This window comes from Carettochelys insculpta, chromosome 22 (genome assembly GCF_033958435.1).
Source record: "Carettochelys insculpta isolate YL-2023 chromosome 22, ASM3395843v1, whole genome shotgun sequence".
Taxonomy (NCBI): Eukaryota; Metazoa; Chordata; order Testudines; family Carettochelyidae; genus Carettochelys; species Carettochelys insculpta.
Genome location: NC_134158.1, coordinates 7,887,853 through 7,908,449, shown reverse-complemented (window position 1 = coordinate 7,908,449; position 20,597 = coordinate 7,887,853). Strand labels below are relative to the sequence as shown.

The 20,597-nt window shown below is 51.7% G+C and overlaps 1 protein-coding gene across 3 annotated transcripts in view; it reads right to left on the bottom strand.

The window, feature by feature from the left end:
* LOC142024808 (butyrophilin subfamily 1 member A1-like) overlaps window positions 1-16,981 on the bottom strand; it is a 50,526-nt gene extending 33,545 nt beyond the window's left edge. For all 3 annotated transcript variants that reach the window (XM_075017052.1, XM_075017053.1, XM_075017054.1), the window contains exon 1: window positions 16,619-16,981. In XM_075017052.1, the coding sequence (XP_074873153.1) occupies window positions 16,619-16,853 (235 nt within the window). In that variant the 5' untranslated portion in view covers window positions 16,854-16,981. The remainder of the gene's footprint in view (window positions 1-16,618) is intronic.
* Window positions 16,982-20,597: the final 3,616 nt, after the last annotated feature.

Here is a 20,597-nt window from a genome sequence, read left to right as displayed (position 1 = left end):
ATGCACGACTGAGGAGAAAAGCAATGAAGGAGAGTTGGCAGTTTTTCAAAGGGACATTGTTAAGGGCCCAAAAACAAGCTATTCCACTGCGTAGGTGTGATGGAGTGGGGGATACCTGTGTGTGTGTGTGTGGCTCACAGAGGGTTTGAGGCTCCTGCTGAGGGTAACCCTGACGACCAGGTAACACCTTTGTACTGCAGACAAAGGAGGAGGTGGAGCCTGAGGGGTTTGAATTGGAACTGGGAGTTGGAAAGCAGTTAGTCTGGGCTGAGGGAGAGAGAGACAAAGGACGGGGCAAGGCCCCAGCTCTGGGGGCCCCTTGGGGCCTCCTCTCCTCAACATGGATTGGACTGGCTGTCTCTGCCTGCTGTACTGACTCCTCTGTACGATGCTGTGTCCTGTCAGCTAATAAACCCGCTGTTTTCCTGCTGAGTGAGAGACTCTCCTGACTGCGGACAGGGTGCAGAGCTTGGGGGACCCCAGAACCCCATCACACTGGTGTCAGAAGTGGGATGTTCTGCACCCCGAGGATGGAGCATCCATTAGTAAGTGACGGGCACCACGGAAGAAGAGGGGCCTGTGAGACCCAGGTGTGCTGATGGGCAGTGAGGTGCAGTTTCCCAAGGAGGAGGGGCCTGCGGCCAAACCCAAGCAACTGTGGTCATGGTTCTCGAGAGGGGGTGCCACACCCGAGCAGGGGTTACTCCTGGGAATCTGTTGGAGTTTGTCCCAGAAGGTGCCAGCCCCCAGAAACAAGTGACCCACAAGGAGGCTGACGCTGAACGAGTTCTTCCCAAGACAGTGTGCTCATGGTCCTTGAGAGCGGGTGTCACACTGAAGAAGTGGTTTCTCTGAGAATCTGTTGGAGTCGGTCCCAGAGGGCAGAGGGGCCTACGGCCTAACCCCGGGGAGCTTGTGACTCGCAAGGAGCCTGGCACACTGAAGGGATTCTTCCAGGAATCGTGGGGTGCAGAGGGCATCAGCCTGAGAGCCTGCGACCACGATGAGCAACTCCGCTGTGAAGTGGCAGCACCTGGAAACCGAATCGAGATTAAAGAAGCTGGACAAGGCAGCGTGGATGTGCAGTGGCGGAGCTGAGGGTTGGGGAGAATCCTGCAGAGGTGAGCCCGGATCGGGGCAGGGAACCCTGGACTGCATGGAGTTCTGAACCGAGTGGCCTGCCACAGCTCAAGGAGGGAAGGAGCGATTCCAACCCATCATCTACTAGTGGCCAAGACAGACCTGCGAAGAGTTTTCCAGGCCTGGGCTGAGGAAGGTGCCTGTGTGTCTGTGCAGGAAAGCAGCTGATCCACTGGGAATGGCAAGTTCTCTGTGAGAGAAGCTGCTTCACCTTCTGTGTGTGTGTGGAGACCAGCCAGGGAGCTGGGACAAAGGAGAGAGTGTCTCCCATTGTCTGTCTGTGTTGAACAGCAGCAGCAGCCTGGGGAGAGAGCAGAGCCTGCATTTGGAAAAGGTGCCAATGAGGAAACTAGCCCATTGTCTGAGGAAGACTTACCCAGCCTAGGGTGGCTGGAGAAGGAACCACCAGGAAAGAGCATTCCAGGTGTGTCTCTGAATCCAGCCATGGGGGCTGGAGCAGAGGGAATGGCTCTGGGATGGGCAGTGGTATCCCTGCTAAGGACACTGGTCCTTGGTGCAAGAAAAGTGCTTCTGCTTCTGGGGAAGTAAATCCTTTGCCTGAGCCTGTGGGGGCTCGAGATGGGGCCAAGATCCCAGAGCTGGATCTGAGGGCAGATGAAGCCCAGATGGGAAGTGGGCCACCTCTGTGTCTCTCAGGGGGGATGATGCTTTAACTTGGTCTAATCCAGTTAGTATCATCAGGGAATCCCAGAGACCAGACGATTCTGGTACTTGTTCTTTGCCTGATGCTGAGGTGTTACTGGGAGGGGGTGAGAGGACTCTGTCCTACCAGAGTCACCCTCTCGCCAGGACACAAGAACAGACGGGCAATGGAGTTCCGCTGACTGATGAAGATAAAGGAGCTGGTAGCAGAAGGGAGGAAAGGGACCCTAACCTTCTGTCCGGTGGTACTGGCTGTCTGCCTGGAGGGGGATTACGTGGGAATCTGCCTGATGGGCCAGAAGTGATCCTGGGTGTAGGTGAACCCCAGAAGCTGGTTGTGGCTCAAGGGAGCAGTGCCCCCGTGGAGGCAGACAGGGGTGAGTTGTTGTTTGGGGGAGCTCTTGAGGAAGAGAATTTCCCTGAAACTTTTCCTGACCCGTCTGTGGGGACTCTAGAAAATGGGAGTGAGGTGAAGGAGAGTGAACAGGAAACGTGCTTTTCTGTAAGAGCCAGAGCAGCCCTTTGCCTGGGGAGAAGTTTGTTTCAGCTCCTGAAACCACTGGCTGTGCTCTGGAAGGGTCCAAAGCAGGCAGTGTAAAAGTTTCTCAGGAACTGGAAGTTGGTGCAAGTAAAGTGAAAACTATCAGGGAATGTGAGCAGCCCTGTGAGAACCAAGTAAAACAGCTGCACAGTCAGTCTCTGTAGGATGCAGGAGAGCGCCAGCAATTCCCCATCTCCAGATGGTGGAAACACTTATATTCTCATACTGGATTCGACTTCTGATTCCATGGGGAGGCAGTAGTTGGAGGTGGAAGGACAAAGGAGCTGTGGGCCTGGTGGGCCAGTAAGGGATAAACAGGGATTCCTTCATGTGGATTCTGCATCTGGGACTCACAAAACAACTTTCAGAAAGCAGTTTGGTTTGCAAATTTCCAGGCTGGCTGGGAGGGGGAAGTCTCCCTGAGATCATCAATGGCCCAGCTCTTGTTAGAAGGGAGGGCACAGACAGAGAGATCAGATTTCCACCCCAGGGGGCAAGGGAGAAGATTAGAACTTGATGGTGCTAAGAAAGGCCTCAGCCATTTATCCCCAAAATACCAGATTCTCAAGGATGTTGCACAAAGGTTGTGGTCTGCCAAAGAGCAACGTAAATGTCCAGTTGCAATGGGTTTGTTCTGTTACTCACGCTGACTGCTGTAACCAAGGGGTGCTGCTACCAAAAGCTGTAGAATTGTACCATGTACTGAATGTTTGGAAAGAGCCATTTGACATGATGACATTGATGTAGAAGCATGAATTGTATGTTGAAGGAGTCTGTAACTCTGAAATGTCACCATTGTTCCCTGTAACTAGTCTTGCAACCTCTCACATGAGGAGGAACATTCCAAACCTATTGTGTGGCATGGAAGGGGAAACTGAGGCACACAACCATTTTGGTGGTCTGGTTAAATGCCAAGGGTGGAAGCATTTGTACCTTCTTTTACTGGACTGTAACTGAATTCCAGATATTGGCCGGCGCAGCTGTATGGGCTGGTGGGCAGACAGGGCAGGGCCCAGACCAGAAAAGAACTATTTGATCTGTTGGTGCTGCAGCATCTGTATGGGCTCTGCCTGCCCAACTTGAGAACGTGGCTGATGGACCAGAGACAGAGGCAGGGAGACCGACCAACCTGAGGGAACTAAAGGGACTTGTCCGGCTGCATCACATGAAAAGGTCCAATACCAAACTCCTGAGTTGAAGCCTCCCCCAGCAGCATTATGACATGGAGGTGGTGCACATCAAGGGGAGCACTGAGGGTACAGCCGATGCCCAATCACGAGGGGAGGGCCCTGAACTTCCCCAGGTCACTGGCTCAGTGACCCCGCTCAGTTCGGTCTGGAAGGGGGAAGAGATGTGATGGAGTGGGGGATACCTGTGTCTGTGTGTGTGTGGCTCACAAAAGCTGCGTCTACACGTGCACGCTACTTCGAAGTAGCGGCAGTAACTTCGAAATAGCGCCCGTCACGTCTACACGTGTTGGGCGCTATTTCGAAGTTGAAATCGACGTTAGGCGGCGAGACGTCGAAGTCGCTAACCCCATGAGGGGATGGGAATAGCGCCCTACTTCGACGTTCAACATCGAAGTAGGGACGTGTAGACGATCCGCGTCCCGCAACATCGAAATAGCGGGGTCCTCCATGGCGGCCATCAGCTGGGGGGTTGAGAGATACTCTCTCTCCAGCCCTTGCGGGGCTCTGTGGTCACCGTGGGCAGCAGCCCTTAGCCCAGGGCTTCTGGCTGCTGCTGCTGCAGCTGGGGGTCCGTGCTGCATATACAGGGTCTGCAACTAGTTGTTGGCTCTGTGTATCTTGCACTGTTTAATGAAAGTGTGTCTGGGAGGGGCCCTTTAAGGGAGCGACTTGCTGTTGAGTCCGCCCCGTGACCCTGTCTGCAGCTGTGCCTGGCTCCCTTATTTCAATGTGTGCTACTTTGGCGTGTAGACGTTCCCTCGCTGTGCCTATTTCGATGTTGGGCTGAGCAACGTCGAAGTTGAACATCGACGTTGCCAGCCCTGGAGGACGTGTAGACGTTATTCATCGAAATAGCCTATTTTGATGTCGCAACATCGAAATAAGCTATTTCGAAGTTGGGTGCACGTGTAGACGTAGCCAAAGGGTGTGAGGCTCCTGCTGAGGGTAACCCTGACGACCAGGTAATACCTTTGTACTGCAGACAAAGGAGGAGGTGGAGCCTGAGGGGTTTGAATTGGAACTGGGAGTTGGAAGTCAGTCTGGGCTGAGGGAGAGAGAGACAAAGGAGGGGGCAAGGCCCCAGCTCTGGGGGCCCCTCGGGGCCTCCTCTCCTCAACATGGATTGGACTGGCTGTCTCTGCCTGCTCTACTGACTCCTCTGTATGATGCTGTGTCCTGTCGGCTAATAAACCCGCTGTTTTCCTGCTGAGTGAGAGACTCTCCTGCCTGCGGACAGGGTGCAGAGCTTGGGGGACCCCAGAACCCCATCACAGTAGGAAAGATAGAAAATGTGGCAAAAGATCACCTTGGCTTCACCAGGAGACCTTGCATGATCTCAAAATCAAAATGAAATCGTATAAAAAATGGAAACTAGCACAAATTACAAAGGATGAATATAGGCAAACACCACAGAAATGCAGGGGCAAGATTAGAAAGGCAAAGGCACAAAATGAGCTCAAATTAGCTCCAGGCATAAAGGGAAACAAGGAGACTTTTAAAAAATACATTAAAAGCAAGAGGAAGACCAAGGATAGGGTAGGCACATTGCTCAGTGAGGGGGGAGCAACAGTAACAGGAAACTTGGAAATGACAGAGATGCTTAATGACTGCTTTGTTTCAGTCTTCACCGAGAGGTCTGAAGAAGGAATGCCCAACATAGTGAATGCTAGTGGGAAAGGGGTAGGGTTAGAAGATAAAATAAAAAAAGGACAAGTTAAAAATCACTTAGAAAATTTACTCGTCTGCAGGTCACCAAGGCCTGATGAAATGCATCCTAGAATACTCAAGGAGCTGAGGGAGGTGGTATCTGAATCATTAGCTATCATCTTTGGAAAATCATGGGAGACAGCAGAGATTCCAAAAGACTGGAAAAGGGCGAATATAGTGCCCATTTATAAAAAAGGGGAACTAGAGACCAGTCAGTTTAACTTCTGTGCCAGGAAAGATAATGGAACAAATAATTAAGAAAATCATCTGCAAACACTTGGAATGTGGTAAGCTGATAGGGAACAGCCAGCATGGATTTGCAAAGAACAAATCATGTCAAACCAATCTGACAGCTTTCTTTGATAGGATAATGAGTGTTGTGGATAAGGGAGACGCGGTAGATGTGGTGTACCTCGACTTTATTAAGACATTTGATACGGTCTCGCATGATATTCTTATCAATAAACTAGGCAAATAGGACTTAGGTGGGGCAACTATAAGGTGGGTGCAAATCTGGCTGGATAACCTTACTCAGAGAGTAGTTATTAATGGCTCTCAATCCTGCTGGAAAGGTATAACAAGTGGGGTTCTGCAGGGGTCTATATTGGGACCAGTTCTGTTCAATATCTTCATCAACAATTTGGATATTAGCATAGAAAATAGGCTTATTAAAGTTTGCAGATGATACCAAGCTAGGAGGGGTTGAAACTGCTGTGGAGGATAGGGTCAAAATTCAAAATGATCTGGACAAATTGGAGAAATGTTCTGAGGTAAACAGGATGAAGTTTAATAAAGACAAATACAAAGTGCTCCATTTTGAAAGGAACAATCAGTTTCACACATACAGAACGGGAAGTGACTGTCTAGGAAGGAATATGACAGAAAGGGATCTAGGGGTGATAGTGGACCATAAGTTAAATATGAGTCAACAGTGTGATGCTGTTGCAAAACCGGCAAACATGATTCTGGGATGCATTAACAGGTGTGTTGTGAACAAGACACGAGAAGTCATTCTTCCGTTCTACTCTGCGCTGGTTAGGCCTCAGTTGGAGTATTGTGTCCAGTTCTGGGCACTGCATTTCAAGAAAGACGTGGAGAAGTTGGAAAGGGTCCAGAAAAGAGCAACAAGAATGATCAAAGGTCTAGAGAACATGACCTATGAAGAAAGGCTGAAAGAATTGGGCTTGTTTAGTTTAGAAAAAAGACGATTGAGGAAGGACATGATAGCGGCTTTCAGGTATCTAAAAGGGTATCATAAGGAGGAGGGAGAAAACTTGTTCATCTTGGCCTCTGAGGATACAACAAGAAGCAAGGCAGCTTACACTGGGCTTAAACTGCAGCAAGGGAGGTTTTGGTTGGACATTAGGAAAAAGTTCCTTACTGTCAGGGTGGTCAAAAACTGGAATGAATTGCCTGGGGAGGTTGTGGAATCTCCATTTGTGGAGATATTTAAGAACAGCTTAGATAAATGTCTATCAGGGATAGTCTAAACAGTACTTGGTCCTGCCATGAGGGCAGGGGTCTGGACTCGATGACCTCTCAAGATTCCTTCCAGTCCTAGTGTTCTATGATTCTACAGTGGTAAGTGAACGGCTGAGGCTCTCCTGTTGACTCTGCTCACTCTTCTGATTTTGGTGGGCTACCAGAGTCAATGGGAGAGTGCGTCGCATTTGATTTTTCTCATCTATGACTATGTCTGTACTGCAGCATAAAGTAAATTTTAAGGCACTTAGCTTGATTTTAAAATTGGACTCTCTTCACTGCAAAAGCCATGAGGTCAATTTTAAGGAGAGCTAAGGCTGACATTCTTGCATCCACCACCCAATAAGGCGTAACACCAAGTTCAACTTTAAAATGTCAGATTAATGCTAGTGTGGAAACATCTCCTACGCATGAAAGGGATTGCCGTGAGAACCTCCGTCTTCACTGACAGGTGCAAGAGGGAGCACATTGCCAGTGGTTCAAATGACTTTCCCATGAGAGCTATTAGAACAAGATTTAGTTCCCATGCTGAGGTGGGGGATCTAATAGGTGGGAAGGTATTCTGTAGTCCCTTCAGGAATTTAACAGCTCAGTGCTTAAAAATGGTAGAGCTGGTGCTTGGAAGGTCTCATGCTCTGATATTTGCTAAATGAACTTTTACAGAGCTGAGGGAGAGGCCTGACTTCTATAGATGGAGGAGGTACTGTAGGATTTCTGATATTGAAGTAAACGCAGGAGAGAGATGTCGAGAAGTGCGCTAGGTAGTGAAGCAAAGTCATTTCTGATTATAGGTTTTTTCTCATAGGTTCTCTACAAGAGTTGAGAAGAATTTGCTGCATCTCGGGTGAGAATGTAGTGTGTAATGAGCCATCTAGGAGCCAAGCCATGAGGTATAACTTGTGCTCCTCTGGAATCTGTGGATTGGATGCTGGGAAGAGGAGCAGAGCAGTGACTGGAAGGAACCTCCAGAATGGGTCTATTTCTAGAATGTAAGAGTACCAGGGTTGTCTGGGCCAGGTGGGAGTTCTGGGGATAACTTTGCCTGCCTCCTGCCTTATTTTTAGAAGGTTGCAGAGAATGAGTGGGATTGGAGAAAATGCGTAGAACAATGGGGCTGCCCATAGAATGGAGAAGGCATCCCCTCGGGAGCCCAGTCCCAGTCCCACTCTCAAGCAGCCCAGGCAGCATTTGGCATTGTAGCTGGATGCAAACAGGTCTGTGGTGGGGTATCCCCACCTCTTCAACACAGGTTTGAGATAGCTTGTGTTGATCCCCCACCGAAAGAAGTGGAAACTACAGCTGAGATTATCAACAAGAGTTTTCACCTTGCCTAGAAGGTAGTTGGCAAAGAGAGTAACGTGCTACGGGATGCACCATGGTCAAAGTCAGCTTACCTCCATGCACAGTGGGAAGGATCAGGCTCCGCTCTGTCTGTTGATGTAAAACACTTTAGAAATGTTGTTGGTTAACACCTGTACCGTCTTTTTTTTAAGACGTAAGGGATAAGACATGCTGGCATGCTCTGCGCACCAGGAGATTTATGTGGATCCTAGACTCCTCTGGAGTCCACAGGCCTGGGGCAGTGTGTTCTGGGAGGTGAGCTTCCCAGACGAGGAGGGATACAACTGTTGTTAACGTTCTAGCTGGAGTCAGTTTTCGAAAAGGTAGGCCCCGAGTAGGTTGTGGGGTGATAGCCACCATGAGAGAACATGTATGACCTGGAGGGAAACACTGAGGCATGTGGGAGCACAAGCACCTGGTAGCCGGGCCTCACTCGCAAGGCAGAATGACCATACACTCCATCTTGGAACGCTATCATACAACGGCGGGAAGGTCTGAAGTCAGGCCAGGAGAAAGAAATCAGAAAGTTGACAAGTAGTTGGAGAGTCCCCAAAGAGAACATCCTGACAAGAAGATAGCAGCCCCCAAAGAGAACAGCTGGGGCTAGTAGCTGGAAGCCCCCCAAAGAGAACATCTTGGTTGTACAACATCAGAGGGTCCCAGGGGAGGTTCAGAAAAAGACCAAGGACAGAGGAAATCTTGTAACACGTTCTGACAGGCCGGGAGGATAGAAAGCCCAAATTAGGTAACAAACGCTTTAATTGGCCAGGTATCGAACCCCCAAGTAAGAAACAGTATAAAAGGTGATTTAGCAGGAATAAGGGTGTGGGCTCCTGGACACAAGGCGGAGGCTAGCAACTTCCAGTCCAGACAGCAGACCCCGGCCTGATCACCCGGACGTCACCACCACGAAAGGTCCCAACCCAGCCGTATCTCTGACTTGAAGGGCTGCTGTAACGTAGTTGTTGGTGAGATGTGGGAGCATTGGATGTTATTGGTAAGTCATGTAATTATATACAGCTATATGTAACCTAGTGTTTAGCCTATGCCAAATAAATAACTATATATGTATATATATATATATATATAGATATATATAGATATATATAGATATAACAAGTGTTAAGTAATTGTAGTTACGAATAAATTAATAAATCACTATCGGTAAATACCACTAGCTGGACTAGCTGGGTCTGTATAGAGAATTATTGGGACTTAGAACAGCCACAGGGCATTGTGGTGCTCACAATCGGAGTGTTATTGTTCCTGGTGCTCATAATACTGTGGAAACCTAGGTTTTAAAGTGGATACACTGAATCACATATTGCTGCTACACTATATCAGGCTGCTATAAAGGTGGGGTGGTCGGTCCCGGGCCACCCGACTCCCCCGGCTATATCACACCCCACGCGCACCCACGGGACCCGGAGTAGGTCGGCACATCGTCAAGGCAGAGCGACCAGAGGAGTGAAGCGAATAGGGGGCTGCAGACAGGGGAGTTTAAGAGGGAGTTTGACAGAGGGAGGCCTATGATGGCCAGGAAGACTCGCAACACCTGTGCCAGCACTACTACTGTCTCCTCTGCCTGTAGCCAGACTGACTGCCTGACCATGGACGCCTCTACCCAGATCCTGGTGTCATTTTGCACAGACTGTGGCTTGCAATTCCCACTTACTGATATCCAGGCTTGGGGGGACCATCCAGTGTGAAAGGTGCCTGCTGGTGGAATCCCTCAGGCGGCAGGTGGGAGAGCTACAGGAGGAGGTGACTAGGCTGAAGACTATCTGAATCCACGAGCAATTCCTGGACAGTATTCATGTGGAGACAGCTGAGGTAGCTGTCCCACTACACAGGACTGCTGACACACCACTGGTGGAGGAGGAGATGGCTCAGGGTGGACACTGGCAGCTGGTTACTTCTGGCACTAGGCAGTGCTCCACCCCTGCTCCCAACCCTCCCACCGTGGTACTAGGAAACCGTTATGCTCTACTCCATACAGGAGACAAGGCACACCCTGTACAGCAGAGGAGAAGCCTCGTACCCCCAAGGCTGGGAGGTCAGCTGCCACCACTGTGAGGAGGAAACGTAGCTGTTGGTGTTCTGGTAGGTACCGTTGGTGCCGTGTCTGGCTTTCCAGGTGATTTGCTCTGCAGTTCTGGTGCTGACAAAGGGGGCATAGAAACCTCTAGGAGTATTGGTGCTGCCCGCGTGCTCAGGGCCAAAATGGTTCTAGTCATTGCCAATGGTCTGCTTGGTGGTGCCAGAGTTTTTCGTGCTGGCACTGCTGATTGTGCCAAATGCTTAGAGCTAGCTTTAGCCTGGGCTGTAGCTGCCTGGGTAACCTCAGTGCCAGAGGTGCCCAGAGCCTCCTGGCCCAGTGATATACGCTGGTACCAGGGTATGTTTATCTCAGTAGGACGACTTCTGATGAGGCAATTTGTCCCTTGATTCTGACGGCCTCTTGTTGGCCATTGAGGAACCTGGAGCTGGTTTGGTGAAGGCTTATCAAGTGGGACGGGTGATTCCAGCGAAGCCCTAGGAGAACGCTCTAGAGGTGGGAGGAAACATCCAGGGTCTGATACAGGCCTCGTAGAGTTTTCAATGAGAGTTTCAGGCGGAGCGCTCTAGCCTTCCTTGTTATGGCCGTGACCTGTCTGAAGTGGGGACCTCTGGAGGTGCAGTGTCCTTCTCCCAAGCTCCCTCACACATTGAGAATGTCCATCCGAAACCAGCATGGACATTCTACATGTCGCGCAGCTTTTAAAGCCTCCAGATCTGGGCATGTTGCCAAATGACAACCTCAAGCAAAAGTGTTTTGTTTTGTTTTTCTTTAGTGTAGACCATGGGTGTCCAACCTTTTGGCTTGCCTGGGCCGCACTGAGTGAAGAGGAATTGTCTTGGGCCGCATATAAAATATATAATATAGTTAATGTATATAAATCATATAATAATGTTAAAAGTTTACGATCTTGTGGGGCTGCATTACTAGCTGTCCAGGGCTGCATGCGGCCTGCGGGTTGGACACACCTGGTGTAGAGTAACAAGTAATACTAATTAACTGAACTCTGCCCGTAACTATAAAACCAGTAAACTAACTACGATAGAGAAATGGATTTCAAGGGAACAGCAATGGGCTCCGGCCAGTGCCAACGGCAGCAGAGAAAGAACTGAGGGGTTGGTGGGTTGTGCGTGTGCAGTAGGTGTCACGCTTGGCGCCTGTCAGTCACTGCACAGCTGCAGCCTGCCAAGGGAACTGCTGCAGTAAATCTCCAACCCTGGTGCATCAGTACTACAGTAACTACGTGGGGCAGCCATGGGGACACTCCTCGAAGAAGACGTTACCATAAACCCATTGAAGATCTGGTCCCATTACATTCTTATTCTGGATTCTTATCTGGGACAAGAAACTCTCGGGTAAGGAGAAGGGTCCAAAGTCTGTCAGACCTTTCCCGAAGACAGTGGCTCTCAATCGTCTTGGCTCACAGCCCACCCCGCTGAACACAAACCTTTCCATGGACCACCAGCCAGACACTCAGGACGACAAAATGCATTTGTGCATTTCTAAATACCTTACACACTAAATTGCTCCTATTCATCTTCTGCCGCATAAAAACACAGCTATACCGCTGTAACATGGAAGGGTGACCACGGGGCTGGGCAGCCAGGGTGAAGCTCCACACTGCATGGTGGGAAATGAGTCCCAAGCCCATGACTCACCTGCAAGATCGTCCTGGACAGCTAGTGGTCCATGGACCATGCTTTGAGAACCACTGCTCTAAGCTTCTGCTCTCTTGAGTAACAGGCTCTGTCCGTTTGTAACCCAAGATCCCAGTGTGACAGGCTGTATCACAGAAGTCCCCTTGGGATTGTTCCCTATTATGATCCGGACACTAATGTCCACCTACTTGCTTTCTGGGGCTCCCAACAACCCTGTCCCACTTGGCCAGATCCTCTGGTCTCCCACAGACAAGGCACAAAGTTGGAGTTGCCACCTCCTGGCAAAGCAACACACACTTGAGACACCTGAGTTCTGGAAAGATTCAGATCAAGGGCTCAGCACCCCCCAAACCAACCCCTAAAAGGAATCAAACCCCCAAATAAATGCAGCTTTCTCTGGGTAAAAGACACTCACAGTTCATCAGGTAAGCTCCCTTTCTCAATGAAAGAGACATATGCATAGTGGTTGCTCCCCCCAGGAAACAATTATTTACACGGGGCCTGATAGGAAGCAAATGAAAACAGATCCAAGTAAGTTACTAAATAGAAAAACAGATAACTTCTTTGAATTCACTTAAGTACATACTACAGCAAATTCTGACCCTGTGCAGCTGTTTCTGTTTCAGGTAATAAGCTACAAGACAGAGATGATCTTTTCTCTGACTTGGGTCTCCAGACCTCTTTAAAGTTCTTTTTTCCCCTTTGTTGTGCAACTGATGTCGCTTTGCCAGGCCCTAAAGGCTTTACTTTTAGCCTCAATCAGGTGTTCATTTTCCACATTGTTCTCATCAAACCACTTCTGATGCTTCTTGGCCTGGTAGCCAGCGGGTTCTCCATAAGCTACAATTACAGCATTTTTCAATTGACAACAGTGTTCTTCTACATCTTCAGGGTGTGCTGTCGGTCGCTTCTTTTGAAGCGCTATCTGGAAGTCACTTCATCTGATGCAGTCTTTCGAGCCCCGTCGGATCTGTTTCCTCTGACTTCTCCATTTGGTGACAATCCTAATTGCCCCTGTGGATTGAACAAGGTGGTAATCAGCCCAGTCATCCGCATTAGTCATTGCATGTGTGGGAAGCACATGAGGCCCATCCTGAGCGCAGACGATGACCTGGTCTACGAGGTGATGGTGCTCAATCGAGGATGTTGCTGTGAGGTCCTAAATTTGTTTTTCTGCCGGAACAGGGTGTTCGTGATGACAAGCTCATGTTCCGCACATTTTGTAAGGGGGAGAACTCCACGGGAGTTGCTGTTGCTGACTCCTTCTTTCCCAATAGTAGTCTGCCAGAGGTCTTTGTCTCTTCCAGCCCGGGGCCCCGCCCCCAGTGGAGTTGTGAATTAGTAATTAAAGGGTCACTGAGGCAAGGAGCTGGATGCTGGCTCCCATGTGGGGCCAGACCCACTGGGCTGCAGAGCCAGTCTCACTCCCCGGCTTGGGCCCAGGGCATGGGTGTGTCATCAGCCGGACACATTGAAGGAGCCCCAAATCAGCCCCCACAGCCCAGTGGTTCCAGTCCTCACCGGGGGTGGAGGGCAGGGAGACCACCTCCTAATTCCTGCCCCAACTCACATACGGGAGAGAGGGGGACCTGAGGCCCCCCTCTGCCGAGGCTCAGCCACGGGGCTCAAGGGGGCAGGGGAAGCGGTGACACATTGAAACTAAGCAGTAAACATGACACAGAAACTCAAACTGTCCCCCAGCTCCACCCAAACCTCTCTGAGCCCCTAAGGAGCCCAAGGCCCGGTGACTGGCGGGGAGTGACTGTCTGCATCCCCAGCAGTGCAGTTACGGGCAGGCTGTGCTAACGGAGATGGTCCAGAGAAGAGCAACAAAAACGATTAAAGCTCCAGAAAATATGACCTCTGAGAAAAAATGAGAAGAATTGGGCTTGATTAGTTTGGAAAAGAGAAGGCTGGGAGGGGACATGACAGCAGCTTTCACGTATTTAAAAAGAGGTTACAAGGAGGAGAGAGAAAAATAGGTTGGAGGAGGTTCAGGCTGGACATTAGGAAAAGCTTTTTGCCAGGGTGGTTAAACACTGGAATAAATTGCCTTGGCAGGTTGCAGAATCTCCATCACTGGAGATATTTAACAGCAGGTTGGATAAATATCCAGGAGGGATGACCTATAGGGTGCTTGGTCCTGCCATGAGGGCAGGGGACTGGACTCAATGACCTCTCCAGGTCCCTTCCAGTTCCATTGGTCGTGGGACAGGCCTGTGCTCAGGTCTCAAGTGTCCCCACTGTTTCTGGAAAAGGGGTGAATTGTCCCGTATGTTCCGTCACTTCCCGCCCCGCCCCTGCTGAACTGCCCTGCCCTGCTCAGCGCAGAGCCTCCTGCATGCAGCTCAAGTTCAGCCATTAGCAGGAGGCGCTGCACTGCCCAGGGAAGGAACACTCAGCTGGGGGGAGAAAGCAGCCAGGCTCCAGCACTACTGACTGGCCGGCAGCAGGAGAAGGAGCCAGCTCAGCCAAGAGGCCCGAGCAGCGTGTGTTGGGAGGCAGCGTCACCCCACCCATGTCCAAGGTGCCTAAGGGCAGTGGGGAGTTTGGAGCCAGCCTGTAGGGTGGCAGCCCCACTGCTGGTTCCTGCAGATGGGAAATGAAAGTCTCCAGGTCACCAAGGCAGAAAATGAGCCGGGCAAGAGGAAAGCTGCCTGGGACCCAGAAGAGGAAGGACTTGAACAAGCCCAGGGCTTTGGGAACAAGGGGCCCTGGGAAGGGCTACAGGATGTCAGTATCTGCCCAGAAACCTAGAGATGGGTTTGCTGGGACCCAGGAACCTGCCACACGCAGCTGTTCTGGGCCTGGGCCAGTTCCCTGGGGCTCTAAGCATGGTGTGTGGCCACACGACTGAGTTAACACTGTTCAGGATATGGCAGCTGGCAGCTCTGACTCCCTGCCAGTGGTCAGGGCTGGCATGTGGCTGCCTGTACCCGATTCGGCTGAGTGTTACGGGCCTGTGTGGGCAGGACCTGGGTTGGCACCTGCCCAGGTTTCTCAGGATGGTCCCTTTGCTCAGGTGACTGTCGTGGGAATTCTGTGAGCCTGCCCAGCCCACTGCAACCCTGGGTGTGTCAATGGCTGTAGCAGGGGAGCTGTCGGGAGTGGTGCATACACACAGGGAGCTCTGGCTCCAGAGTGTCTGGGAGCTCTTAGGATAGAGAAGCTTGTGGGCAGTGAGTGAGATGGGGAGCTTGGGACAGCCCAGTCACACTGATCAGGTACCGGCTGTGGGAGTCACCGCTGGGGATGTGGGGGCAGACCTGGCACCAGGCCCTGCTTGGTGAGGATGGTGCCTGAGGCAGCCCTAGGAACAGAAGCCCGTGTTGTGCCATCACCATGCGGTGGGGGGCGGGGGGGGATGTGCTCTGGGTGGGGGGAACAGGCACTGGACACAAAGCATGCAGATATTCTGGGCTTTTTGCACCTCCGAGGTGGTGACGCTCCCAGGACCCCCAGTGGCCTTGGTGTCACTGCCCTGGGTGTTCCCCACCCCCCAGGTCTGTGCTATAAACTACCCCACAGAACAGGGACCGCTGGGCTAGTGGTGCTGCAGTATGTGTGCAGGACCCCAGGCGCTCTGATCCCTGCCAGAGCTGCCCAAGCTCTCCCGGAATGCACCAGGATAAACAGTCAGGCAGCAAGCTGGGAGCAAACTCACACACAGCTCAGCCAGGGCTGTGCGGCGGAAAAGCTGCCCTAAGGGACAGTTTGGTGTAAGTGACAGTCAGTGCAAATGACGGACAGGTGAGAATGTCCATCCTGCAGAACCCACGTACCTCTCAGCAACGGTGACACTGGAGGGCATCAGTGCCTCACCAACCAGCCCTTTCCCAGACGGGACATGTCCCTGCTCTGCAATAAACCTGGGATGTCGCCTGCTGAGACTGAATGTCGTAGAAAAAGGACCTGTGTAGAGAGTCACACGCCTGCTCTTGGCTACGGCAACCCTTGTTTTGAGGGAGCTGCACTGGTGAGGTTCTACCCCCACTCATGCCCACTGAACTGAGGGGCTGCCCTCCCACAGCCCCACATTACAAGCCCTTCACCCCCTTCAGCAGCCCCCTCACTCCCACTCCCAGCATCCCCTCTGGCACGAGTCGCTCCCTTACCCATCAGTAACCACAGACAGCCCCTGAGCCCTGCTAGGGACGTAGCCACAGAGCGCTGTGCTGTCCTGAGGGGTGCAGGATCCCTCGCAGTGCACTGGGGCCTCTCCCCTTTCACCGCACTCCAGGGGCAGCTCAGACGCACATCTCCTCACAGCCCCGTCACACGTATCTCCCCACTCATTCCCGCTACCCCTCGCAGCAGGGGGCCGGCCCGGAACTCCCCGTGCCCAGCTCTGGGGAGGAGGCAGGCAGTGCGCAGGGGTAAGGGTGTAAGGCCAATCAGCCTGTCCTGGTTTTCAGCACCGAGTGTTACCGAACTCGATGCTCTGGAAGGGCAGGCAATACACCCGTAACTGTAGCTCTGTCTCAAAGCTGGCTCTCGTCAGCGACTGTGCTAGCTGGCAGGAGGAGCACAGGGGAAGCTCTCCCACCAGCAGAAGGGGCAGAGAGGTGACTGGAGCTCGATTAAATCAAGGGAAAAAGGACAACAAATCCAGGGGAACAACCCAGGCCCCACTGAAGTCCATGGTAGTTTTCACTCAGAGTTTCATCTATTTGCCAAGGAATATTCCAGGTGTGACCTGAGCAGCAGGTGTGCCGGGGGGTGGAGGTCCCAGGAAGGGGCGGTATGGTTAGCTCTCTGTACGGGCCGGGAGCTGCAGGGCAGCTGGGCTCTGTGTGAGAGGAGGCAGCAAACCCAGTGAGGAGGTCGGAGCGCCTACCTGAATCCAGCCTGGGAACCTGCAGTGCGAGGCAGAGGGCGAGGTAGCCAGGCAGAGCAGAGCTCCCTGCGGAGCCGGGGGAGAAGGAGGGAACCGTCTCCGTCATTGTCACTGGGGCTGGGGAAGAGGAGAAACAACAAACCAGACAGTGTGTGAGCGGGAGGCAGTGCCAGTGTTGTACTGAGAAGTCCTGCACGGGATCTCTTTGGGGGAAAAGGCAAAACATCACATTCATTGGTCATAACCACATAGCAATCAGCACGTATCCTGCGGAGATGAGATATTGCACAAACACTCACACTCACACACACACACACAGTCTTGGTGCTGTTACCAATAGTTGCTCCCCTCTGCCTGCACTGGTCAGGTGAGTTAGATGGGGGAGGGGTGGAGCCAGGCTCCTGCCGATCCAGTTCGATGCTCCAGTGCTGACAAGATGAGACCCGGGGTCCCCCGCAAAATGCCGTAGATTGAGTGTCCCCCCTCCCGTGCAGGTCGACACCAGTTACCCATCACATGCATATGCAAGTCGACATCTGCGGTGTCCTCTTCTGGGTGGTGTCTCCTTCAACCTCAGCGAGTGTGCTGCTTCCAAAAGCAGGCGCCTGCTGGTGACTCCCAAGGCGTCCCTATGTCCAGTCTTCTCTCAGTGGGGCTGCGTCACAGGTCCCACTGCTCTTCTCATTGGTTTTGGATCTGGCTTTCACCCCTTCCCCAGCTAGAGCGACCATGTCTCCCTGTCCCAAATACATGACATGGAGATGTGGGGGAGGGGCAGCTCTGTGAATCCCTGGGAAGCCAGGAAGGAGGCGGCAGCTGCCAGCACCCCCAGGAGCCCTGGGGAAGTGGCAGCCACTGGCCCTGCCTGAGAGCCCCAGGGAAGCCACACCCACCCACACTCCTCCCACTTCGCCAAGACTCAGCAGTTGCCTTTGCACAGCTGCTGGCGCGAAAGGTCAGGGCGGATGGCCGAAGTACGGGACAATTAGGCCCTTTTTAAAAATAAGTTGGGAGGCCTTTTTGGTGTCCAGCCCAGTACGGGATGGATGGTCGCCCTCTCTCCAACGCTTGCAAGTCCCTGGAGGTGCTGGCCTTCCACGACTCATCCATTCAAACCTCATTCTCTCAGCAGGGGAAGCAATCGAGCAAAAAAAAGACAAAGGAAAAGGCAGGCTGCAGTGGGGCAAGGCTTCTCTTTACCTTACTGATTTCTAGCACCTGTCCTAAAGACACAACACTTCTGTGTAAAAAGACTTAACAGAAGGTTTCTGTGTTCAGGGACAGAGGCCCCCTACCTTCTGTATCCTGCAGGGCCACTTCCAAGCAGGGTCAGGGCCCAGGTGTGAACTCAGGTTTTCATTCATCCACAGGCATCCCCTGGGGAAAGTTCCTGGGTTTTCTGCTTTGCTGAGGCGGCTTTGTCCATTCGGCACAGGGGTCACACAGCCAAGGAACGGGACTCTGTCCTCCTCATTTCTGTCTGTCTGTAGCTGAACGGGCTTGCTGCTATTTCTGCTGCACCCAGCAGCTTCAGAAATGAAAGTAACAACACAGCCTGTGCCGTTAGGATGGGAGGAGCCCTTCTCACACAGTGACTAAGCAGCAGGGACCAAAGCCCTCTTAAAGAAACCTGCTCTGCAGTGATAGCCAGCGACAAACATGGTGCCAATCCACTCCTTTGGGCAGCTTTCGCTCAGCTTTTCCCTGTTTCTCCTGCTCTCTAAGAATCAGTAACATAAGAGGAGTAGCCGTGTTAGTCTGAATCTGCAAAAGCAACGAGGGGTCCTGTGGCACCTTATAGACTAACAGAAATGTATGAGCATAAGCTTGCACGGGCAAAGACCCACTTCGTCAGATGCAGAAAGCTGACGCTCATACATTTCCGTTAGTCTATAAGGTGCCACGGGCCCCTTCATTGCTTTTCCAGTGACATAAGAGACATGGTATTTAAAATCATCAAGCGCTCAGGCCCCAGTTCAACCAGTTCGGAAGCAATAGCCACTCCCACTTATTCTACACCTCACATTACTCTGAAATTATATTTATTGTTCTAGCCAACTAGCCACATACCACCGGCCAAGTAGCCACCTGTGGCCAGTGGCTGGCATGTTGGGCACCACATCTGTAAGGCTTCCAGCTCCTGTGTGTGAGGGAAAGAAAGCCTCCACCAAATCAAGAAAGCCCAGGGAATGCTGAAGACAGGCCATTAACCCCTCCGTGCCTCAGTTTCCCCTTCTGAAGTATGGGATTAGAATGTTCATCCTCCTGTGAAAGCACTTTAGAGTTTGCTGTTGAAAAGCCTGACTCCCAGGGCCAGCCAGGGTTACAGGCAGTGATGCTTGCTGGGTTGCTTCGCAGTGCTCATGATTAGACCTTGTTTTCCACTTCTGACAATCCTCACAAACGTTTACCTTTAGGTTGAAAAATCTCCCTGCTGGGTGTCTGCCTCAGGCTGAGCATTACTGGAGAATTTCAGCAAAAACGGTTCAGGCACTTATGAGAATAAGAACAGGGGAAATGTGAGTTACTAAACCAGACCTGGGAGGGAAAGTTTAAAAACAAGGGATGGGTTTTGTCTTGAGGCTCTCTGTGGGCCTCTCCTTGGGTGAGGGGCAGAGAGCTTCAGGACACTGCCTCCTGGGTCTCAGTGCCTATCACCATCCTCTTCTCCGTGTGCTGGGTCCCGTTTCTGGGCAATTGGTGAGTGTCTGTGGGTGGGTGACTGGGTGGGGAAGGAGGGAAAAGGGGAAGAGGCCATACCAGAGGGATAGGGTGGAAATCTTACACTCGTCCTGCACACACTATCCAGCTCCAGCCAGAGCTCTTGCCCTCGACCTCCTCCCATCTTACAGATGTGAGGAATGTGCCAGCAGGAACTCAATGCTGCTGAAGACTGGGAGGAATGTGTCTCCCAGAGATCGTTTGCATGGGAATGCAATGGTGTGGATATGTGGTACCTTGCAAACAAAGCCTGATGGGTAGCAAGGAGCAGTGAGATTTTGTCGTTTGTAAACACACTGCTGCAAAATCACAATTTATGCTACACTCAGTATAAGAATTGTGAAATCTCACCAATGCCCCAAGTCCTTGTGGGGGACAGGGCAGTCCTCATAACTGGATAAGACATGTTTTACACAGGACTCCCCTGGTTTAAAGCATTGTAAAGCAAAAGAGGAGGGATATGGGTTGGATCAGCAAGTTTAATGTTTTGTCCCTGCTTGGGTTTTGGCCATCTAGCTATAAGCCTGGTTTGATTTGTACTCTTCATCTATTAAAAAGTAGAGCTGGATGCTCGTGTTTCTATCTTGTATGAGACTCAACTTTGGTAGATGGTGTGAGCTGAAATCCCAGGATGGCAGCTAAAGCCACTAAGAGCTGAAATCTCAGAGTTGTGCTTCAGACCAAACCCACAGTGGACAGTGTGACTGGCAGATGGCTGGTAGGAGCAGTGGGTGGCTGGGGCGGCTGGTCAGTGTGGCAGCTGGCAAGGAGCAAGGAGAACGCCTGACCAGCGCAAAGGCGGCATTGCCTCAGGTTCCATGAGGGGACGTGTCAGAGCCCACACACACCGGACCGAGTTGTAAGTGGGGCAGTTGAATTGGGGGTGAAGAGAAAGCTGGGTGTGTGGATTGGCTGTTTACAGTATTGGACTGGTGAGCCTGAGAGGCCAAGGACATTGCTCAATGCAATTGAGCTGGGACAGTTACTTGAGGGATGGTTATGAAAGGAGACGCCACCCAGAAGAAGGCGCCACAGATGTCTACTTGCGTATTCATGTGATGGCTAACTGGTGTCAACCTGCACGGGAGGGAGGACACTCAATCTAAGGCATCTTGCGGGGGACCCCGGGTGTCATCTTGTCAGCACTGGAGCATCGATCTGGATGGGGCAGACACTGGGACAGTGTGTGCTACCCCATGTCATGGAGAGCTTCTATTGTAAGCTCAGATGATTTCCTGGGGAAGAGGAGTTTGAACCC